Raw genomic sequence first — 18,481 nt, 5'->3', positions numbered from 1 at the left:
CTAGCATGGGCAAGAATAATAGGAGGCAGAGGATAAGACTATAACGTTTGTTTATTTTTGAGACAATGCGAGAGACAGAGTGCAAGCAGCGGAGGGGCAGACAGGGAGACACAGAATCTGAAGCAGGCTCCAGGCTCCGAGCTGTTAGCCCAGAGCCCGACATGGGGCTCGAACTCACGAACCACCAGATCCTGAAGTCGGACGCTTAACTGACTGAGCCAACCAAGCGCCCCAGGATAAGACTATAGATACAGATAACTGTATAGGTGTGGCAGGAGCTTATTAAGGTGTCTTCTTTTAGCTTCTATTTTGTCAGTGAAGTAGGAAGGAAGGTCATCTGCTGGGAAGGATGGTGGACTCACTGTTGAGACTTAGGAGGTGAGAGTCCTCTGGGAAAGGGTGAATGTAATGAGAGCCCCCTTGTGGGTTTTCATAAGGTCTGATAACTGACACACGGTTAAAGATTCAGAAGGAGAATGGTGCAAATGGAAGGAAAGACATGATCGAATTTTTAAAAAAAGAAGGAACTTCTCATAGCTGATAGATGTGAATTTTCAGATGGAAGGGCCTACCCACCAAGCATCCAGCATGCTGAAAAAAACCAGATCCACACTCGGATACATTGTTGTGAAATTTCAAAGTGGCAGTGAAAAAGAAAAAGTTCCAAGAGCATCTAGAAGAAACAAGTCTGTATAAAGAACTGATAATCAGACTGCCAGTAAATAAACTCCGCATGAACAGCTCCAAATACCGAAAAACAGTGTCCTTCACGTTCTGAGGGGAAGTGCTGTTCAGCCGAGAATTCTGTGGAGTTCTGTGCCTAGTCGGACAGGGCTTCAGGTAGAAGCATAGAATCAAGGCATTTTCAGGCATGCCAGGACTCAAAAGGTTTACTTCCCAAGCACCCTTTCTTGTAAGAGTACTTAGAGCGCACTACAGTTAAAACCAAGAATGGGGAAGACATGAAATCTAGAAATCGATACATCCAGCTGAGAAAGGTATTGGAGGAAAACCCCAGAATGATAGGCCTGTTGAAGAGGGGAGTGGGTATCCCAGATATTTTATAGCATTCTTGAAAAGTTGTAATAACTTAAAAGTGAAATGAAGCCAGAAAAAAAAAATTGTTTTAAGGCCCACTTGAACTCTAGGAAAAGCAGAAGGCCACCCAGTAAAGGAACTGTAATTTTTTTTTTTTTTTAACTAGCTTAACTTTTTCTCCCGGGGGGGGTGCAAACTATGACCTTGACAATGAAAATTCAACTGTAGAACATAGCATTTTGGTTCTAGTCAGTTCAGATTTGACAGCTTAATCACTACAGGTCTGTTGTGTGCAACCAGTTGTGACATTAAAACCCTTTTACTGCATGGAGTGGCGGCGGGGGGGGGGGGCGCGGGTTATAAAGTCCTGACCATAGCATCCTGCAGCTGCAAACAGGAGTCATACCTGAGTTGATGGCAATATGTCAAGTCATTTGGGGGGAAACTACTTGTTATTGTTGACAAGGGAGGGAATCCCATATGGCTGCTTCCCTCTTGCATTTCCAGGCAGCACGGATTAGTTCTGCCCTCAGTTGGTTCTGTGGCTAGGCCAGAATCGGGGGGGTTGGAGGCACACAAGTTTCCCGCTTTAAATGCCACATATAAGCAGGAAGTTGTTCTTGTAGTCTGGGATTGAGGGTCTGACAAAGCTATCGTTCGCATTAATACATCCTATTATTTAGTCCTCAGTCCCTGTATTCTCTGCAGGTTGTGACATTTCCGTGGGACGAAAATGATGATTTTCCACACAGAACAGTGTGTAGGTGCTTAGAGAAAGAAACCTAACAGGAGAGCAAGGCTGGGCTTGTCATCTCTGATGGTCCCCAGCAGCAGCTTGGTCGTTCCCCAGTGGCACCGCCCCCCAGCCCTCCCTGCCAGCCTGCTCTTTCTGGCGGTGCAGGTGCCTGAAAGAGGCCACAGAGCTCGTTAATTACTAGAGAGGGAGGCCTGTGCTCCATCAGCAAAAGGAGGGGTAGTCAGTTTAGCCTGTCTGTTAACGGCGGCCGTTTGTCTTCAGTTGCATTAGAGGTGCTTAGAGAAAGTTGTCCCATCCTGGGCTGTCGTGTCCGTTTTCTTCATGAAAGTGTCCAATTTGAGGTCTTTTAAGACTTGTAATGTCACTTCTGGAAGTTAGAGAAAGCTTAGTAAGTAAGTGACTAAGCGTGGGTCAGGGTGTACTCGTTAAAATGGAGTATTTTCATAGATTCTAAAGTTTGTCTTCACGTTATACCTGTTTGAATTGGTTGTCTGAAAAAGTAATGTCAGTTTTGTCTATTTTTAATTGTATAGCAATTAAAATATGACCAATGTTCTCAAAGAACTGAGGGATTATCCCTTTTACCGTTTTATAGATTTTCTTTTTTTTTTTTTTTTAATTTATGGTGGAAAATACTTTAGCTTTTAAATTAGGTCACCCTGGGGCGCCTGGGTGTCTTGGTCAGTAAGTGTCCGACTTCGGCTCAGGTCATGATCTCACGGCCAGTGAGTTCGAGCCCCGCGTCGGGCTCTGTGCTGACAGCTCAGAGTCTGGAGCCTGCTTCAGATTTGTGTCTCCCTCTCTCTCTGACCCTCCCCCGTTCATACTCTGTCTCTCTCTGTCTGAAAAATAAATAAACGTTAAAAATTAAATAAATAAATAAATACATAAATACATAAATACATAAATAAATACATAAATAAGGTCATCCTGAGAAGCCCATGATAGGACGCCAAGTTTTCTATCACACCTTATACTGTACTATGTTCCCTATCCCTGCAAACGGGGATTTTGCATGTGGAGGAGTACATTCTTAAAATAATGTGTATGGACTTTCAAATATTTAGAGCTTTTCAAAACCGTCAAAATCCCCCTACCCTACTCTAAATTTCCATCTCCTCCTGCCTGGCTTGCTGCAGTAGCTTCTTCCTGCTGCCAGTTTTGTCCCCACAAAAGCCAGCGTCGTTCTCTCTGAAGGCCTGCCCAGGTCTCTCTCCGTGACCTCCAGCACCTCTGCTTTGGACATCCTCCCTGGGATTCAGTGTCCGAATTCTAGGCTAACCCCCAGGAACCTCCACTCATACTCTTCCCTCTGCTTAGAATATCCCTTCCTCGCTCTTCCCTGTGTCTTCACCCCACCCCCAGCCTAGCTAAGACCTCCTCATGCTTAGGTCTCTGTTGAAGTGTTACTGCCCACAGGAGCTTTCCTTGACACTCATCTCTGCGCAGGATTAGATCGTTTCTCCCTGAGATGTGCTCTCCTACAAAGTGCCCTAAACTTTTCATCATGTAATTTATCCTACCTGAAGTTATGATTCCCTTGCCTTCCCCACGGTCTGTTCCTTGCAAGTAAGGATCAGTTCTTTGTTGTGTCCCTGGCACAGCGTCTGACTCAAAGTGGGCACTCGCTGCATACTTGTCTGCTCCCTGATTATTTTATTAGGACAGGACCCTAAGAATGGTATTACTGGGTTACTAGGTATGAAAATTCAGATCTTTGATACGTACGGCCAGGTTCCTTTTCATAAAACCATAACACCTTTTTTCCTACTCCAACCGGTAACTTTTTCATCTTTGCCAACGTGATCATCCACAGGGAGGGGAGATACAGGGTGGTCTGTCGAATGAGTGACAGAAACAGAAGACTTGGAGTGAGCCACTTGATCTGGTTATCCCAGGCACGCCCGCATGAAATCCTTGAAGTCCTTGAAGATTTCTGGGCTTTAGGACTCTTTGGCCCTTTCGCCAAGTGGAGGCAGCAGCGGAGAGGACAGCTCGACTTGCCTGTTAGGCAGTAGTTTCCCTGCAGTGGAGTAGCGTACCGCCAGAGTGGTTACCTGTAAGGTGACTCTGCCTGATGGAGCCACATCCAGCTATCCGGTGTCTGTAATTACCGTTTGTCGTTTAGACACGTGACCGCTTCATCACCGGAGGATAACTCGTAACCTGGCAGAGGGTCACAGGCAAAACGTGATAAGATAACAGTGGCCCCTTCTTCTAAATATAAGAGGGGAGATTCGTTTGTTTACCATATCCTCTGACATACTGAGTTGCTGTACCTTTAGGTTCTTGCTCTATTCCTGGACTCTTTGAAGTTGTCCTTTTTATAGTTCCCAGACAGGAACTGAATTTTATACATCAGCCATGCGACTGATTTGGAAACCGATCGCTGTGGGTTCCATATTCAATTCAAACTCAGCAATTTCCCTTGTCCCACATTTTACTTACTCCCTCATTATTTACATATACAGCTCCCTTAGTTCATAATTGCTTCTGAGGGCAAGGACCATGTCTGTCTGTTTTTTTTCTTTTTAATTCCCATTTTAGCTTCCTAGCATAATGCTTTCAGTGTAATTAGGACACATAAACATGCACTAAAGTGCAATTCAAAGTGGACAGCTACTGGCAATTATTATGACCATCTAGTAATGACCAGGTAACAGGCTCTGGATTTTCATACCTTCACCCTCTTTCTCAAAAGTTCCCAAGAACTATTTGAATAGTAAATAGAACAATCATTTGGCTGCTTAAGAATAAGGTCCTCATATAGCAAGGCTCTTTTATAATTTTCTACTCCCAGGTTAGTTGGTAGAAATTGGATACTTGTATTCTCATTGCCACACAACAAATATCACTCTGTATAACAAAATATCTTTTTAATGAGTTCCAAAGGATACATACAACTGATCTTGAGAGTAATTTCAATCACAATCCTGGGAGGAAACACATGACACCCTTAATCCAGCTAATTGGAGGAGACTTCATTTATTATTAATTTTTTAATTTTAGTTCACGAGCAGGGAGAGAGACAGAGTGAGAGAGAGAAAATCCCAAGCAGGCTCCACACTCAGCACAGAGCCCGACGTGGGGGCTCGATCCCACAACCCTGGGATCATGACATGAGCCAAAATCGAGTTGGACACTCAGCCGAGCACCCAGGCGCCTCTTGAGGAGACTTTAATAATGAGACTGTTTACAAGGTGTAGACAGGGCTTCTCTGGGAACCACAGGGGATGGTGCCATGTCAGAGCAAGGAACCGGGTTGCCATCAGAGGCCTGCAGAGAGTGGGGCAAAGGAAGTGAGGGAAGTTACCAACCAGTTACCTGGGGGAGAAAAAGATTGTGTCAGAGGGGCTAAGACCACAGTTGAGGGTTCAAGATTGTCCACAGAAACGCCCAGATTGCAAGAGACCACTGAGAGCGTGAGAGCCTGTAGAGGAGCCTGTTGATGGGGTCCACACAGGTCCAGGGACGATAAGACAGAGAAGGGTGTCAGCTGGATCTGGAGAGGCAGGTGGAAGGTACCAGTACAGGGGTACCATCTACCTTTTAAAATTATTCTTGGGCACCTGGGTGCTCAGTCAGTTAAGCGACTGACTCTTGATTTTGGCTCAGGTCATGATCTTAAAGTTAATGAGTTCGAGCCCCGCATCGGGCTCTTGAAAACAGTGCTGAGCCTGTTTGAGATTCTCCCCCTCTCTCTGCCTCTCCCCGACTTGCACTTTCTCTGTCTCTCAAAATAAATAAAAACTTAAAGAGAAAATAAAATTATTATTTTTACTCATGGTGTCTTTAAAAGAAATTTGCCCAGCAGTTCCACATAGGTGTTTTTCTAAAATGCTTTTCAGAAAAAAGTCAGTGGCCGAGACACCACTGAACCACATCTAAATACCAAGGCTTTTGGGGAACCTGGGTGGCTCAGTCAGTTAAGCGACCAACTTCAGTTCAGGTCGTGATCTCACAATTTGTGAGTTGGATCCCTGTGTCGGGCTCTGTGCTGACAGCTCAGAGCCTGGAGCCTGCTTAGGATTCTGTCTTCCTTTCTCTCTGCTCCTCCCCTGCTCGTTCATGTTCTCTCCCCCCCTCCTTTTCCTCCTTGCCTCCCTCCCTCCTCCCTCCCTCCCTCCCTCTCTCTGTCTTAAAAATAAACATTAAAAGGAAAAGTTTCATTACCAAGCCCTTTTGATTCCACCTCCAAAAAATGTCTTGAATATGACTTCTTCCCTCTACTGCGCTGCCCCTGCCTGTGTCATGGGCCCCCACAACTATAGTGTCATCACCTGTCTTGCCACCTGTCTTCCCTGCACAATGCAGCCAGCAAAGTGTCACTTTTCAGTACCTTATTGTCATCCCTAGCTACCACTTCTCATTCCCTGATTTGCACACAGTAGCTCTGCCCACAGCATCTGCAAAAAGACCATTTGGCTCTCCCCCCAAATGCCACTCTGATCACCTCCCCTAATGGCAGACTAGATAGTTCCTGTGTTTGTTTCCTCCCTCAGATTATACTTAGCAGTAATCCACATTTTCACCTTAGTATTGTAATTACCTGGCTGACTTCCTGCACTCACCTCCACCATGGGAGTAGGGTATAGGGACTCCCCACTCTATCCAGTACCTCTGTGTCTGTCTTGTGTTACACACTGGTCTGATTTAGAGCCAGATTCACTGCTTTGGAAGTGGAAATGCATTTGCAACTGGCTTTTTTAGCTCAGAATGTTAACATGCTAGGTGTAAGGACCCCTGGCCTTGAGTTTTTAAGAGACCTAGATCCTTATGTGGCTGTCGGTAAGTAGCTCAGTGACTATTGGTTTTGGTGTTTTTGTGTTTTGTTTTGTTTTTCTTTCAGTTACATTTTCTGAGGTAGCTCTCAGGTAACAATGTAAATCAATAGATCTTAGTTCACATCTTGAATCAGTTAAGCCTTAATTGAAATTTAATAAACTCTATTGTCATTAGTTTTTTGGAGGCAGGGGAATTTCTTGGTAGCGCCTGTCCCTGTTGTGTTTATGACACTGAAGCAGTGAGGAGCGAGTACGTCTTAGACACTGGAATTGGTGAATGGGCGCAGGTTTGCTCATCCTCAGAAAACAGTAACTCCTGCTGCTCTGGCTTGGCTGTTTTTGTTTTTTATTTTGTTTGGTTCTTTGAGGGGAGCGTTGTGGAAATTGACCTAAAATTGAAAACGTTCTGTTGTCAGTAAACAATATGGAAAAGACAGTATCTTTCTTGTTGTTGTTGTTGTTGTTTTGTATTTGGGGGAGGGGGGTGCATGTGCACTGGGGAGGGGTGGAGAGAGAGAGAGGGCTCTGCTCTCAGCACAGCTCATCACATGAGATCATGACCTGAGCCAAAGTCAAGACCCGGATGCTTAACCGACTGAGCCACCCAGGTGACCCAAGACAGTATCTTTTACAAATATATTATTGTTAAATAATTAGCTATAGTTAGAGATTATTTTGGTTATTTCCGGTTGGGAAGTTCTGGTACGGCCAGTAAGGTTTTACTTTCAACTTAAGGAAACTTAACCTGTCATTTTTAGTTAATGGCAGCCAAGTGTGGCCAAGAGAATAATCCATCCCCCGTTTGACAGCAAATTGGGAAGTGTGTTCCTTCCACTCACAGTTCTGCATGGGCTGAGAACTAAAGATGCAGAGAGTATAACCTAGTTCACACTCGATCCAGGAAGTTTTCCTGTGTCTTCTAAACTGGACTTGGGTCTTTCTCTTCAGTGTTGGGAACTCATATTTTCTGTTGAGTTGGTCCTTGCTGTAGGTAGTACCCCTTACTACTTCCTCTCCCGGCGCCTGTCTCCCTGTGTTGCACTAGCAGTTACTAAACTCCGAGCTCCTGGGGAGGGGTATGCACTGTCTCCTTCGCTCCCCTAGCTCATGGCCTGGCCCTCCTGTGCATTGTACCTGCCTAGAGCAGACCATCATTGCTGAACTTTTCAAATGCGCAAAATTTTCTCTCTTGAAACTCTCTGGTATCTATCGCTGTCCCTCTCCCTCCCCCATGTCTCCCAGCACCCTGCCGTTGAAATTCTGACGTTCTGAGAGCATTTTACTTTTCTGTTGAGCAGTCAGCTACACCAATGTAATACAACTTCCATGAATCACAGAACACAAAAGACAATTATTTTGAGTGGAAACTCTTGGTACCCTTTTGGTAGAAAGAGTTTATTTTGGGGTATTGCCTGTGCACTTAGGTTTCACTGCCTCCAGGTTTATCTGGGTGGAGTAATAGCACGTAAAGTGTGAACTACCTTCCTGTTTTGTTGAAATGTCACAAGCAGCTTTTAATGACAACTGAGCCTTAAGGGGTTGAAGAAAGTGTCTGATTTGTTTTTTGAGTACTTAACTGTTGCTCAGAGAAAGAGAAATATAATTTGGTTAGCCTTCTTGATTGTTCATTTTCCTATATATATAAACATAAAGGAAGTCTTAACATTTAAAAAAAAATGCATGAACTCTTAATATAATCAGTGTGTGTGTGTGTGTGTGTGTGTCTAATCATTTTTCTCTCCATATCAATCTAGCTGCCATTCAGCGGAAGAATAGTTAAGTCCGAGGTCTTCTGGACTGTCTTGTGTAAAAATTTTTCTGGAAGGGTTGTAGCTATAAAACAATACCCTGCAAAAGTCTGTCACAAGTCAGACATGCAGACTGAAGCAGGCATGTCAGCATTTCAGGAAGTGCTCCCTTGCTGAAAGGTATTAGGCTGGACAGTGTAGCAGCTACACTTCCTCTATCCCTGTTCCATCCAGTCATCACTCCTTTTCTCCATTCCATACTGAAATTTCTCCTCCCTACCCACCCATTCCCATATACCTGCCTTATATCTTTTTATCTTGGGGAAAGTAACAGCAGATAGTCCTGTGGAAAGGATTTAGCATACCCCCTTTGAGATCTTCACATGGAAGTCTTTGGGCAGTGGTGCCCAAGTAGGACGGCAAGACTGACTGCCTGATGATTCTATTACTTGCTTTACTTTGCCTCTCCCTCCTTGGGGAAACAAACTTGTGATGGTCAGACTTCTTAACTAGGGTCTGTTTAAGAGGCTGTTGTTTTTCATCAAGGAATTTGACGGTGGTGTATCATCTGTGCTGCTCCTTAGACCAGCTAGCTCTGGGTTATGGTATGCGTTACTTATAACACAGCCCCCATATACAAGTCAGTTCCTCAAAATATGCTAGACACCATTCTAAGCACTATGAGGACCACAGATGGAGAATTGGGCACAGAGCCAGCTCCAGGGTATTTGCAGTTTATTTTAGGAGAGGGCCAAAGCACACCCGTACACAGTACAAAGTATAGTGGTAGATAAGATGTTATAAGCGATTATGTTACTGTTGAGCATGATCCTCCATGGACTACTATAAAAGTAAAACAGAGAAAAGTTGACCAAGGTGGTTGTAAGCTCTGAACTGAATCTTTAGAGCTTATCAAATAGATAAGGAAGAGAACAGTCTAACCAAAGGGAAGTATGGTGTGTTTAGAGGTTGATGAGTTGACTTGCTTGACTGAACTGAAGGGTTCATTTAGAGAACTAAGTGGGTAGGAAGGCAGTTAAGTGGGTGATGGCCAAGTTATGAAAACTGGAATGCCAAACTAAGGATAACTTGAATCTGTGGAAGGCTACTCAGTACTTTTTAAAGAGAAAAACAGTGGTGTTTCAACTGATTTGGAGCATTCAATACATTGAGGTCAAACTAAGGCAGCTTTAATGCTTGGGCATTTGGTACGCCTCAGCCTCCTGATTCACCACTGTTCCCCTTTCAAACTGATCTCCGTTGGTAGCATCTGTTTAGAGAGGGTACAGAAATCGAGCTTGAGCAACAGGGAAGAAGATACTATTTCTGGGGTACAACTGGTTCATATTCAAATGGCAGTGTAAAAGCGATGAATGATTTTTACCAGTGGAAAATTTGGGAGTTTGAGTGTTTTTTTCCTCCTTCCCTCCCTTCCTCTTTCTCTCTCAATTGTTTAAAGGGCAAAACGGAGCCCCTTTCACCATGTGTCCCTAGTGGTCAGACGGTAGGCTCAACTAACAAATGCCCATTGGATTTCTTTACTTTGATAAATGCAATCCTCTCTTAAAAGAAAAGAACATAAAAAAGTCAAAGATTTCAGACTCCTGGATCCCCAAAGAAATGAATCGTCTAGAAATACCCTTCTTTTTTTTTTTTTTTTTTAATTTTTTTTTTCAACGTTTATTTATTTTTGGGACAGAGAGAGACAGAGCATGAACGGGGGAGGGGCAGAGAGAGAGGGAGACACAGAATCGGAAACAGGCTCCAGGCTCTGAGCCATCAGCGCAGAGCCTGACGCAGGGCTCGAACTCACGGACCGCGAGATCGTGACCTGGCTGAAGTCGGACGCTTAACTGACTGCACCACCCAGGCGCCCCTAGAAATACCCTTCTCAAAGAGAACTAAAAAAAGCTTTTCTTGGCACAAATGTTATACTTTTGCTGAGAGAGGTCCTCACCATAAGGTAAAATACCTCTTCTCTTGGTATCTTTATGTGAATACTTTTTTTAATGAATAGGCCTTTTTTTTAATGTTTAATTTTGAGAGAGAGGGAGAGAGAGAGCGCGCACACTAGAGTCGGAGGGGGGCAGAGAGAAAGGGGGATAGAGGATTCGAAGCAGGCTCTGCACTGACAGCAGCAAGCCCGACACTGGGCTCGAACTCACAAAATGTGAGATCATGACCTGACCGACCCGACGGATGTCAGATGCTTCACTGACACACCCAGGTGCCCCTGAATAGGCTTTCTTTCAACCATTTATTTATTTATTTATTTATTTATTTATTTATTTATTTATTTATTTATAAGTAAGCTCTATGCCCCATGTAGGGCTTGAACTCATGACCCTGAGATCCAGAGTTGCAGACTCTGCTGACTGAGGCAGACAGGGACCCCTCTTTCAACCATTTAATAAATAAAACGGTATAGTTTGATGTTTACACACAAAACTTCATAAATGCATTTCGTTTTTCTCAACTTTCTGGTCTCTAAAGGCCGACTGCCCGTCAAGTGTCTTGACTGGGCCATAGGTTCCCCGGCAAGTGTTGAAGGAGCTGTAGCCCTTCAGCCTGGAGACTGACCTGGTGGCTGAACTTGGAGAACTGTTGCTCTCCGCGTGCTGGGTAAGCAGTTGAAGGTTTCTGTGGGACCAGGAACCTTCATTATTAAACTGCCTTTAAGTTGGTCATCTCATCATTAAAAGCTGAATAGCTTATCTACAGTGTGGGTGTTTTTCGTGATTTGGCACACAGTAGAGCAGCCAGCCTAACTGAGATGTTTTTCACATTGACAAAACCCGTAGCAGACGGAGCGGTGATTGCAGAGCACTTATCTCAAGTGTTAGCAGTGAATCAGTGCAAGTCTGAGACCGAATCCGTAATCCATGCAAAGGGAGTCTAAAGTTGAAGAGCATTCTAGGAGTTTCCAATAAAATACTCAACAGACAGCTGAAGACAACTGATTTAAAAACAAAATTCTTTTTTAACGTTTATTTTAGAGACAGAGCACAAGAGGGGGAGGGGCAGAGAGAGCTGGAGACAGAACCTGAAGCAGGGTGCAGGCTCTGAGCTGTCAGCACAGAGCCCCACACGGGGCTCAAACCCATGAACCATGAGATCGTGACCTGAGCCAAAGTTGGACACTTAACCGACTGAGCCACCCAGGAGCCCCTGAACACAACTGATTTTTAAGTGGCTGTCCCAGTGCAGTTACCCTAGCCAGGACCCTGTCAAATTGTTTAGGGGTTCAAGCCTTTTAAAAGCGTGTCTGTGCATCGTGCGTGTGTGTGTTCTCCCTTTTCTAAGAACTTCAGGTTAATATGATGACCAGATTCTTGAAATCTGTCTTCACATCATGGCAGTTTTTTAGTATTGTTCCTGTAGCATTGATTGACCTTTGAAGAGCAGAGGAAACTCACTGGCTTTTGTTGAATTTCCATGATGCAGGGATCATATCGAAGTGGTATTTTGGGGGCCTTATGTGTAAGAGTCTAAATATGCAATTGCTCCTATCGTTCATGCACAAGTGCTCTTACACAAGTTGCTCTGTGAATTGATAAAACTCTGGATTGGCCTACTGTTCCATAACTGCACTACATACCTATTCTTTAAAAATCAGGTTTTTTGTTGTTTGTTTACGAAAAACTGAATATGTTCAGGCAGGAGAATAGCCCCATATTTCAAATTACAATCTAAACTAGCAGTCTATAAACAAAATACTTATCTATCATTTTCCTAAAAGATACCTTTTTCCATAATTTGTACAGAAAGTTGAGTACAGTTCTTGTCTTCCAATATTGGTATAGAAGAGATGGGGGAAAAGAATTAGCTGTTATTGTAACCCTTGAACTCCGCATTTAAAATCTTTTTTGAAGTAAGCCCAGAGTCTTGTATTTGTGTGTTTTCAGAATAAAACAAGAATCCCTGCGCTCTGTTAATATGTGTCCTGCTGGTGCCCACGAACAGCATTACATGAAATTTAGTAGAGATAAAATTCAGTCCCCCCAGGATTGCCACATTTTCTGTGATCTGATGCTGCTCATGTGTAAGGCAGAGTTAACTATTGTGAAATTTGTCCACTAAGACAGCTGAAATGTAGCTCTGTACTGATTGCTACACTGTTTATCACGTTTTCTCATGAATCACCTCAGTAACCCCGGGAGGTGTAGGTATTACCACCACTTTATAGGTGGGGAAACCAAAATTAGAGAACAGGTCATTTGCCCGAGACCACATAGTTCACTGGTGAGACTGGAATTTGAACTCATGTGTTCAGCCCCTTGAATCCAGATCAGGTGGATCCTAAGAGGCCTGAGACTGAAATTTTTGACCTGACCTCCCTTTCCCTTTGCCCTCCCTCCCCATCCCTCCACCTCCTCCTTCCACTTGGAAAGCTTTGACTTGGTATAAATGGAAATTTGCATTGCTTTAAGAATGGTGTCCGATTGGGGGTGAGGGCAGCAATGAATAGTATCAAAATCACATAATGGAGAAACGTAGAACCACATGGTGAAGAAAGCTGTATTTCTGAGAAAATTTTTTTCATAGAGTAGTGATAGTAAGCTACGATTGTGGGAGTTTCTGGAGTCTCGCTGTGTTGTTTTCTGCTTCCCTGTGTATTTTGGGGGTGAGAAGTTTGTGCCCAAAGTGTATGAGGAAGCCCTGGTGTGATTTTCTGATGGGTGAATTGGACCAGAATAGGACCCTGTTCTCTTGACTGAAAGATTTCTAACTATTTTTTCTTAATTAAGTGAACTCTACCCACCACATGGGGCTCAATCCGATGACCCCAGTGTCAAGAGTCTCCCATGCTGTACTGAGTGAGCCAGTCAGACACCAAGTATTTCTTTTAGTTGAAGTATGATATGCATATAGAAAAGTTCATGTATCCTAAGTACCCAGTTGAGTGAATTCTCACAAACCAAACATACCCAGGTAGCCAGCATACAGTCAAGAAACGGAACATTAATGACACCTCGAAAGCCCCTGATATGTCCCCTTCCATGGACTGGAATGGTTTTAGGTGTCCTGTATAAACCTCACATCATTCCTCATCTTTTAGGTGCCTTTCTGATTTGGTTCTGACATTATTTTCAGTCTTTTTGCCAAAAAAAGAAGAAAAAGAAGAAGAAAAGTCACTGAAACTTGTCACTTCCTCCTTTTGTAATCTCCTCTCTTGATCAGTTTGCTTCTGTTAAACTAGAGTGTTTTGTGTGGCTACAGAGTCATAATCTGAGGGATTATGAGAGTTAATAGAACCTGCAGCTGTGAGGTAAAAGCTGAAAATATTCCTTGGAATGTTCAAGACTGATTGAAGATTTGGTTGTTGAACTCCACCATCTATTTTCTTTAAGAGGGAACGAGTGAATGCGCTTGCCTTCCATCGTGGCAAATGGTGAGAGGGGCGCTTCCTCATTCTCAGAACTCTGATCAGGCTTTTTAAATTGCTAGCGAAGGATGTGAGTGTTCATGTAAATCCTTAGGAAGTTAAACCCAGTCTTTACAGGTGCAGACTCCTCCCGGTATGGTTCTGGTCCCCTTGTCTGCTCCACTGTGGACTCACTTCAGTTATTTTGTGTCCTTTGCTGTTTTAAGCATTTAGATGTGTGAATAAAACTTAATTTGTAAATATGTGTTCCATCATCCCAGCTGCAGGCTTGCGTGTCGTGCTGAGGTACCAGTGAAGCCGCTGGGTGGGAAGACCTGGTCCGTGCCTCCCAGGGTGGCCCAGGCTGGCAGATACACTGTTTCTCCTGAGCTGTGCCTCCAGCGAAACCAGTCTTCTAAGTTCTAGAGTAGAGAAGTTTAGAGGCATGCACAGCAACATTTTGACTTTCTGGTAAAGTGATATTCAAGGTGATAGAATGTTCCAGAAAACCAAAAATTTTAACTATTCACATACATTAAAAATAATCTAAGTGCATCAATTCCATATTTCCCTGCCTTCCTGGGGAGAAAATCATACTAAACACCAAGTAATAATTTTGTTTTGCAGAAAAAACCGTAGTTCTAAATTGCTGCCAAGTCTGAGAGTTGTCCCATAAATTCTTTTGTTGGGGGGAGCATTCTTCAGGGGGGTTGCCTTTAGTAAAGGTGATAAGAATGTGCAGCTATATGAACTGGTGTGTAACATAGTTATCCTCTTCTGCGAGGTTATTGGTCACAAATTAAAACTGGTCTTTTCTGGCAGATTACCTTATTCTGTTTTGATGCCCAAATGGGCCAGAGCCCCCTCCTTGTCAGCCTGATTCTCCTCTTTTTCCAAGAAATCTTTAAGGTAGAGAATGCATCATTTCAGGAATTTTAAAGACATTTTGAAAAACTCTTATTCATAGGCCTACAGGTTTATTACTGATGTTATTGTTATTATTAATTAGGTAATTACTGGGCCACATTTTTCTATAAGCTCTTCTTTTTGGTAGATAACAGAATACTGCTTTTTTTTTTTTTTTTTTTTTTTTTTTTTTAGTGTTTATTTTGAGTAAGAGAGAGTGCACATGTGAGCAGGGTAAGGGCAGAGAGGGCGGGGGAGAGAGAATCCCAGGCAGGCTCCACGCTGTCAGCGCAGAGCCCCATATGGGGCTTGATCTCATGAACTGTGAGATCATGACCTGAGCTAAAATCAAGAGTCAGTTGGACATTTAACCCACTGAGGCACCCAGACGCTCCCTTAAGCAACTTCTGAAATCACTCCTTCACCCTCATGCTGTTGAATCTTCTGTGACACCGGCACGTTATGGGCTTCCACCCGAGGTCACCGCATCTTGGGTGACACTGGTAGAGAGTGACCTCACTGTTCAGGGATGCCAGCGCTATCATGGCAGGGAGCACCTTGGGAACACTTATCCTCAGTATGGGCTGTGTGACGGTCTAGCAACTGCTAGCCACAGTTCATGGTCTTTAAAATGCAGATTTCAAAATTATGAATGTATTTTACATGTATTGGTTTGTAACGTTGCAGTATTTAATAAAACTTAATGATTGGTTTAAAAGGGAAAACAGTAATCAAAAGTTTTCATCGCTGAAACTGCTGGGATTTACCAGTAGCTGGTTTTTTAGAGCTATTCACATTCATTAACTCTTGCGGGATTTGCCCTCTTAGCCTGCCCGCTGAAACTATCTGACACCTAGGGCCAGAGGCTGGCGAGCGTCACAGATCAGCACCAGGACTGTAGAACGCCTCAGGTTGTAACTTCTGTTCAGGAGTGAATTTGCTTAGAGCTGTTGCTGATGCAGCTTGGCTGTTTGTTGGGTAGCTGACCTGTCTAAAGTTGGGTCTTACTTTGGAATGTCAGTCCCGTCTTCCTCAACTTAAAATTATCACAAATCAAAAATGCCTTTAATATACCCCTCACCTACGAAAACATCATAGCTTCATCCAGACTACTTTCATTGTTCTCGAAACACTAACCTCTACTTGGGCAAAATCATGTAACACAAAGCCTATTTCCATAATAAAGTGCAGATCGTTTCACATCATTTATTGCAAACTGTACTGAAAGAAACAATGGCTGGGTGTGTCTGGCTGGCTCATTCAGAAGAACGTGCTACTCTTGATCTCAGGGTTGTTGAGTTCGAGTCACACGTGGGGTGTAGAGATTACTTAAGTAAAAACAAAAACAAAACTTGAAAACCAGAGTGGCCGAATGGGTACAGAATGGCTGTCAGTGCATTAATTAGTGACCCTCAGGATTGCATGGCTGACTGGGAGCTTCAGCTGCTGCACATCACAAAAGAGAATAGGACCATGTATTGCTAGCCCAAGAAACTATCACAATTCAAAATTTGAAGTACAGTTTTTTCCTGAATGTGTCACTTTCACACCATCATAATGCCAAAAATTTATAAGTCGAACCATTATAGGTCAGGGACCGTCTGTACCTACACATCATGCACTCTGAGCAGTCAAAGTTCTAATTTGATAATGAGTACAGCATCGTTCAGCATCTTGAATAAATCATTTGGTGTTTTGATTGTGGTTTTTATTTTTATTTTTTAGAGAGAGCATGCACGAGCAGGGGAGGGGGCAGAGAGAGAATCTTTTTTTTTTTTTTTTTAAGATTTATTTTATTTTTAGAGAAGGAGTGCGAGAGAGCAGCAGAGGGAGTGAGAGAGGAGACAGAGGGAATAAGAATGAGAATATCTTAAAGCAGGCTCCGTGTTCAGCACAGAGCCTTAACACGGGGTTCAGTCCTACAACCCTGGGATCATGACCTGAGCTGATGAAATCAAGAGTCGGACGTTCAACCGACTGAGCCACCCAGGCACCCCTTGAATAAATCATTTTGTAAAGAATTTTACCAGCTTTCTTGGGGCGCCTGGGTGGCTCAGTCGGTTGGGCGTCCGACTTCAGCTCAGATCATGATCTCACAGTCCGTGAGTTCGAGCCCCGCATCGGGCTCTGTGCTGACAGCTGAGAGCCTGGAGCCTGTTTCAGATTCTGTGTCTCCCTCTCTCTCTGCCCCTCCCCCGTTCATGCTCTCTCTCTGTCTCAAAAATGTTAAAAAAAATTTTTTTTTGTTTAAAAGAGCACGTGACTTTTGATCTTGCAGTTACGAGTTAAAACCCCACATTGGATATAGACATCACTTAAAGAAAAAATAAACTTTAAAAAACATTTTTTAAAATTTTTTTAATTAAAAAAAATTTCTTTACAGAACTTTGTTGTATAGTATAGACTAACTGCCACTCTGCTGGTCCATCTACCTTTTCTTGTGTTCAGCATTTTGGAGTTGGGTTCATGTTTCTATTTTCTCTTTTAAGTCATTAAAATGCTTTCTGCTCTTTACCTTTTGTTAGAAATCTAGAATTCAGAGGTGGCTTTTATACTCTATCTGTTCTCTTCTGCTCCTTATACTGTCATGCAGTATCATGGTCCAGCCTATCCATGTAAACTCTCAAGGAACAGTTTGGGATCTGAAAATCAATGTGAGATTCACTAGCTCATAACCTTGGGTAGTCATGTCACATTTGTAGAGGATGTTTTCAGTCTAGAGAACGCCGTGTTTCGGTTTTATGGGCTCTGGATCTTCCCCCTGAATTGGGCTGGGTGGTGTGCTTCCAGCATTTTCTAACTCAAACGCATTGTGGCCTTGAGGGTGAGTGAAGTAGGATTTGCTGTGCTTTTTCATTAAAAAACGATTCATGTATGAGGACACAAGGATGTACGTACGTGACACACCTGTTTGGTGGCTGACCTGGGATTGGATCTGTGATTCTGGAGATGGGTTCTAGAGAAGTCTTGAAGTTCTTTGCTGCTGCTTCTCCATTCTACTGTTCTGCCTGCTTTCCTAGAGAGCATCCCTGTAGGGCTCCCTTCATTCTCCAGCATCAATGCCTGCTGTTGTCCAGAATTTCCTTTCCCAAACTGGTACTTTCCCCTGTCATTCTCCCATCTGCATCTAGGGGTTAATGCTAGATGTTTGGGGGCCCCAGACTCTCATTTTCAGAGACTGTTTCTTTTTCTTTTTAACTAGAATATATAAGAGGTGGCAATCAGTTACGTCCATGTAACTGATCATACTTCAAATAACACCTTATACAAACAAACCTAAATGGCAACATTCATTGTCTTAGTGGCTGCCTTTTTAAGAATGATAAGGAGGAAAAAAAAAGAAAAGGAAATGATTGATTTTTTTTCCCCCTTGTTTTCTTTCTTTTCAGGTTTTAAATGAAGAATGTGATCAGAACTGGTACAAGGCAGAGCTCAACGGGAAAGATGGCTTCATTCCCAAGAATTACATAGAAATGAAACCACATCCGTAAGTTGGGCTCTGCTAGTCTTCCAAGGGTCAGACCCATCTGCTTATTTCAAAGAATGTTTTTAAAATTGAGATCCTAGAGATAATAGTCGTATTTTTTATCTTCCCAGAAAATTAACAAAGCATGTTGATTTTGCATGTTAATAGTATGTAATGATAATACTCAATAGTAGTATGTTTTAGACTGATAATAGTTGCTGGTTATCTTTAATGAAGCAATTGTTTCATTTTTGAAACAGTAGTTTATATACTATTACATAATAATAGTACACGTTTTGGATTGATACTGTCTGTGATCTTCAAATAATAAAACAACAGTAATGCCACTCCAGGATTCTTTTTCACAAAACCCCTGGGGCCAGAAGTGTTTCATAATTCTACATGTTTTGAGTTTTA

At 43.0% G+C, this 18,481-nt stretch overlaps 1 protein-coding gene across 2 annotated transcripts in view; it reads left to right on the top strand.

Moving 5' to 3' along the window:
- Positions 1–18,481, top strand: part of GRB2 (growth factor receptor bound protein 2) — a 72,232-nt gene that overhangs the window by 41,128 nt on the left and 12,623 nt on the right. Inside the window, exons 1-2 of one of the 2 annotated variants that reach the window (XM_053212789.1) lie at positions 13,673–13,719; positions 17,988–18,085. In XM_053212789.1, coding sequence (XP_053068764.1) covers positions 13,717–13,719; positions 17,988–18,085 — 101 coding nt within the window. In that variant the 5' untranslated portion in view covers positions 13,673–13,716. Of the gene's footprint in view, positions 1–13,672; positions 13,720–17,987; positions 18,086–18,481 lie in introns of those variants that run through there. The other variant, XM_027052578.2, reaches the window with a different exon arrangement.

This window comes from Acinonyx jubatus, chromosome E1 (genome assembly GCF_027475565.1).
Source record: "Acinonyx jubatus isolate Ajub_Pintada_27869175 chromosome E1, VMU_Ajub_asm_v1.0, whole genome shotgun sequence".
NCBI lineage: Eukaryota > Metazoa > Chordata > Mammalia > Carnivora > Felidae > Acinonyx > Acinonyx jubatus.
The sequence above is the reverse complement of the archived record's forward strand: the minus strand, read 5'-3'. Positions and strand labels throughout refer to the sequence as shown.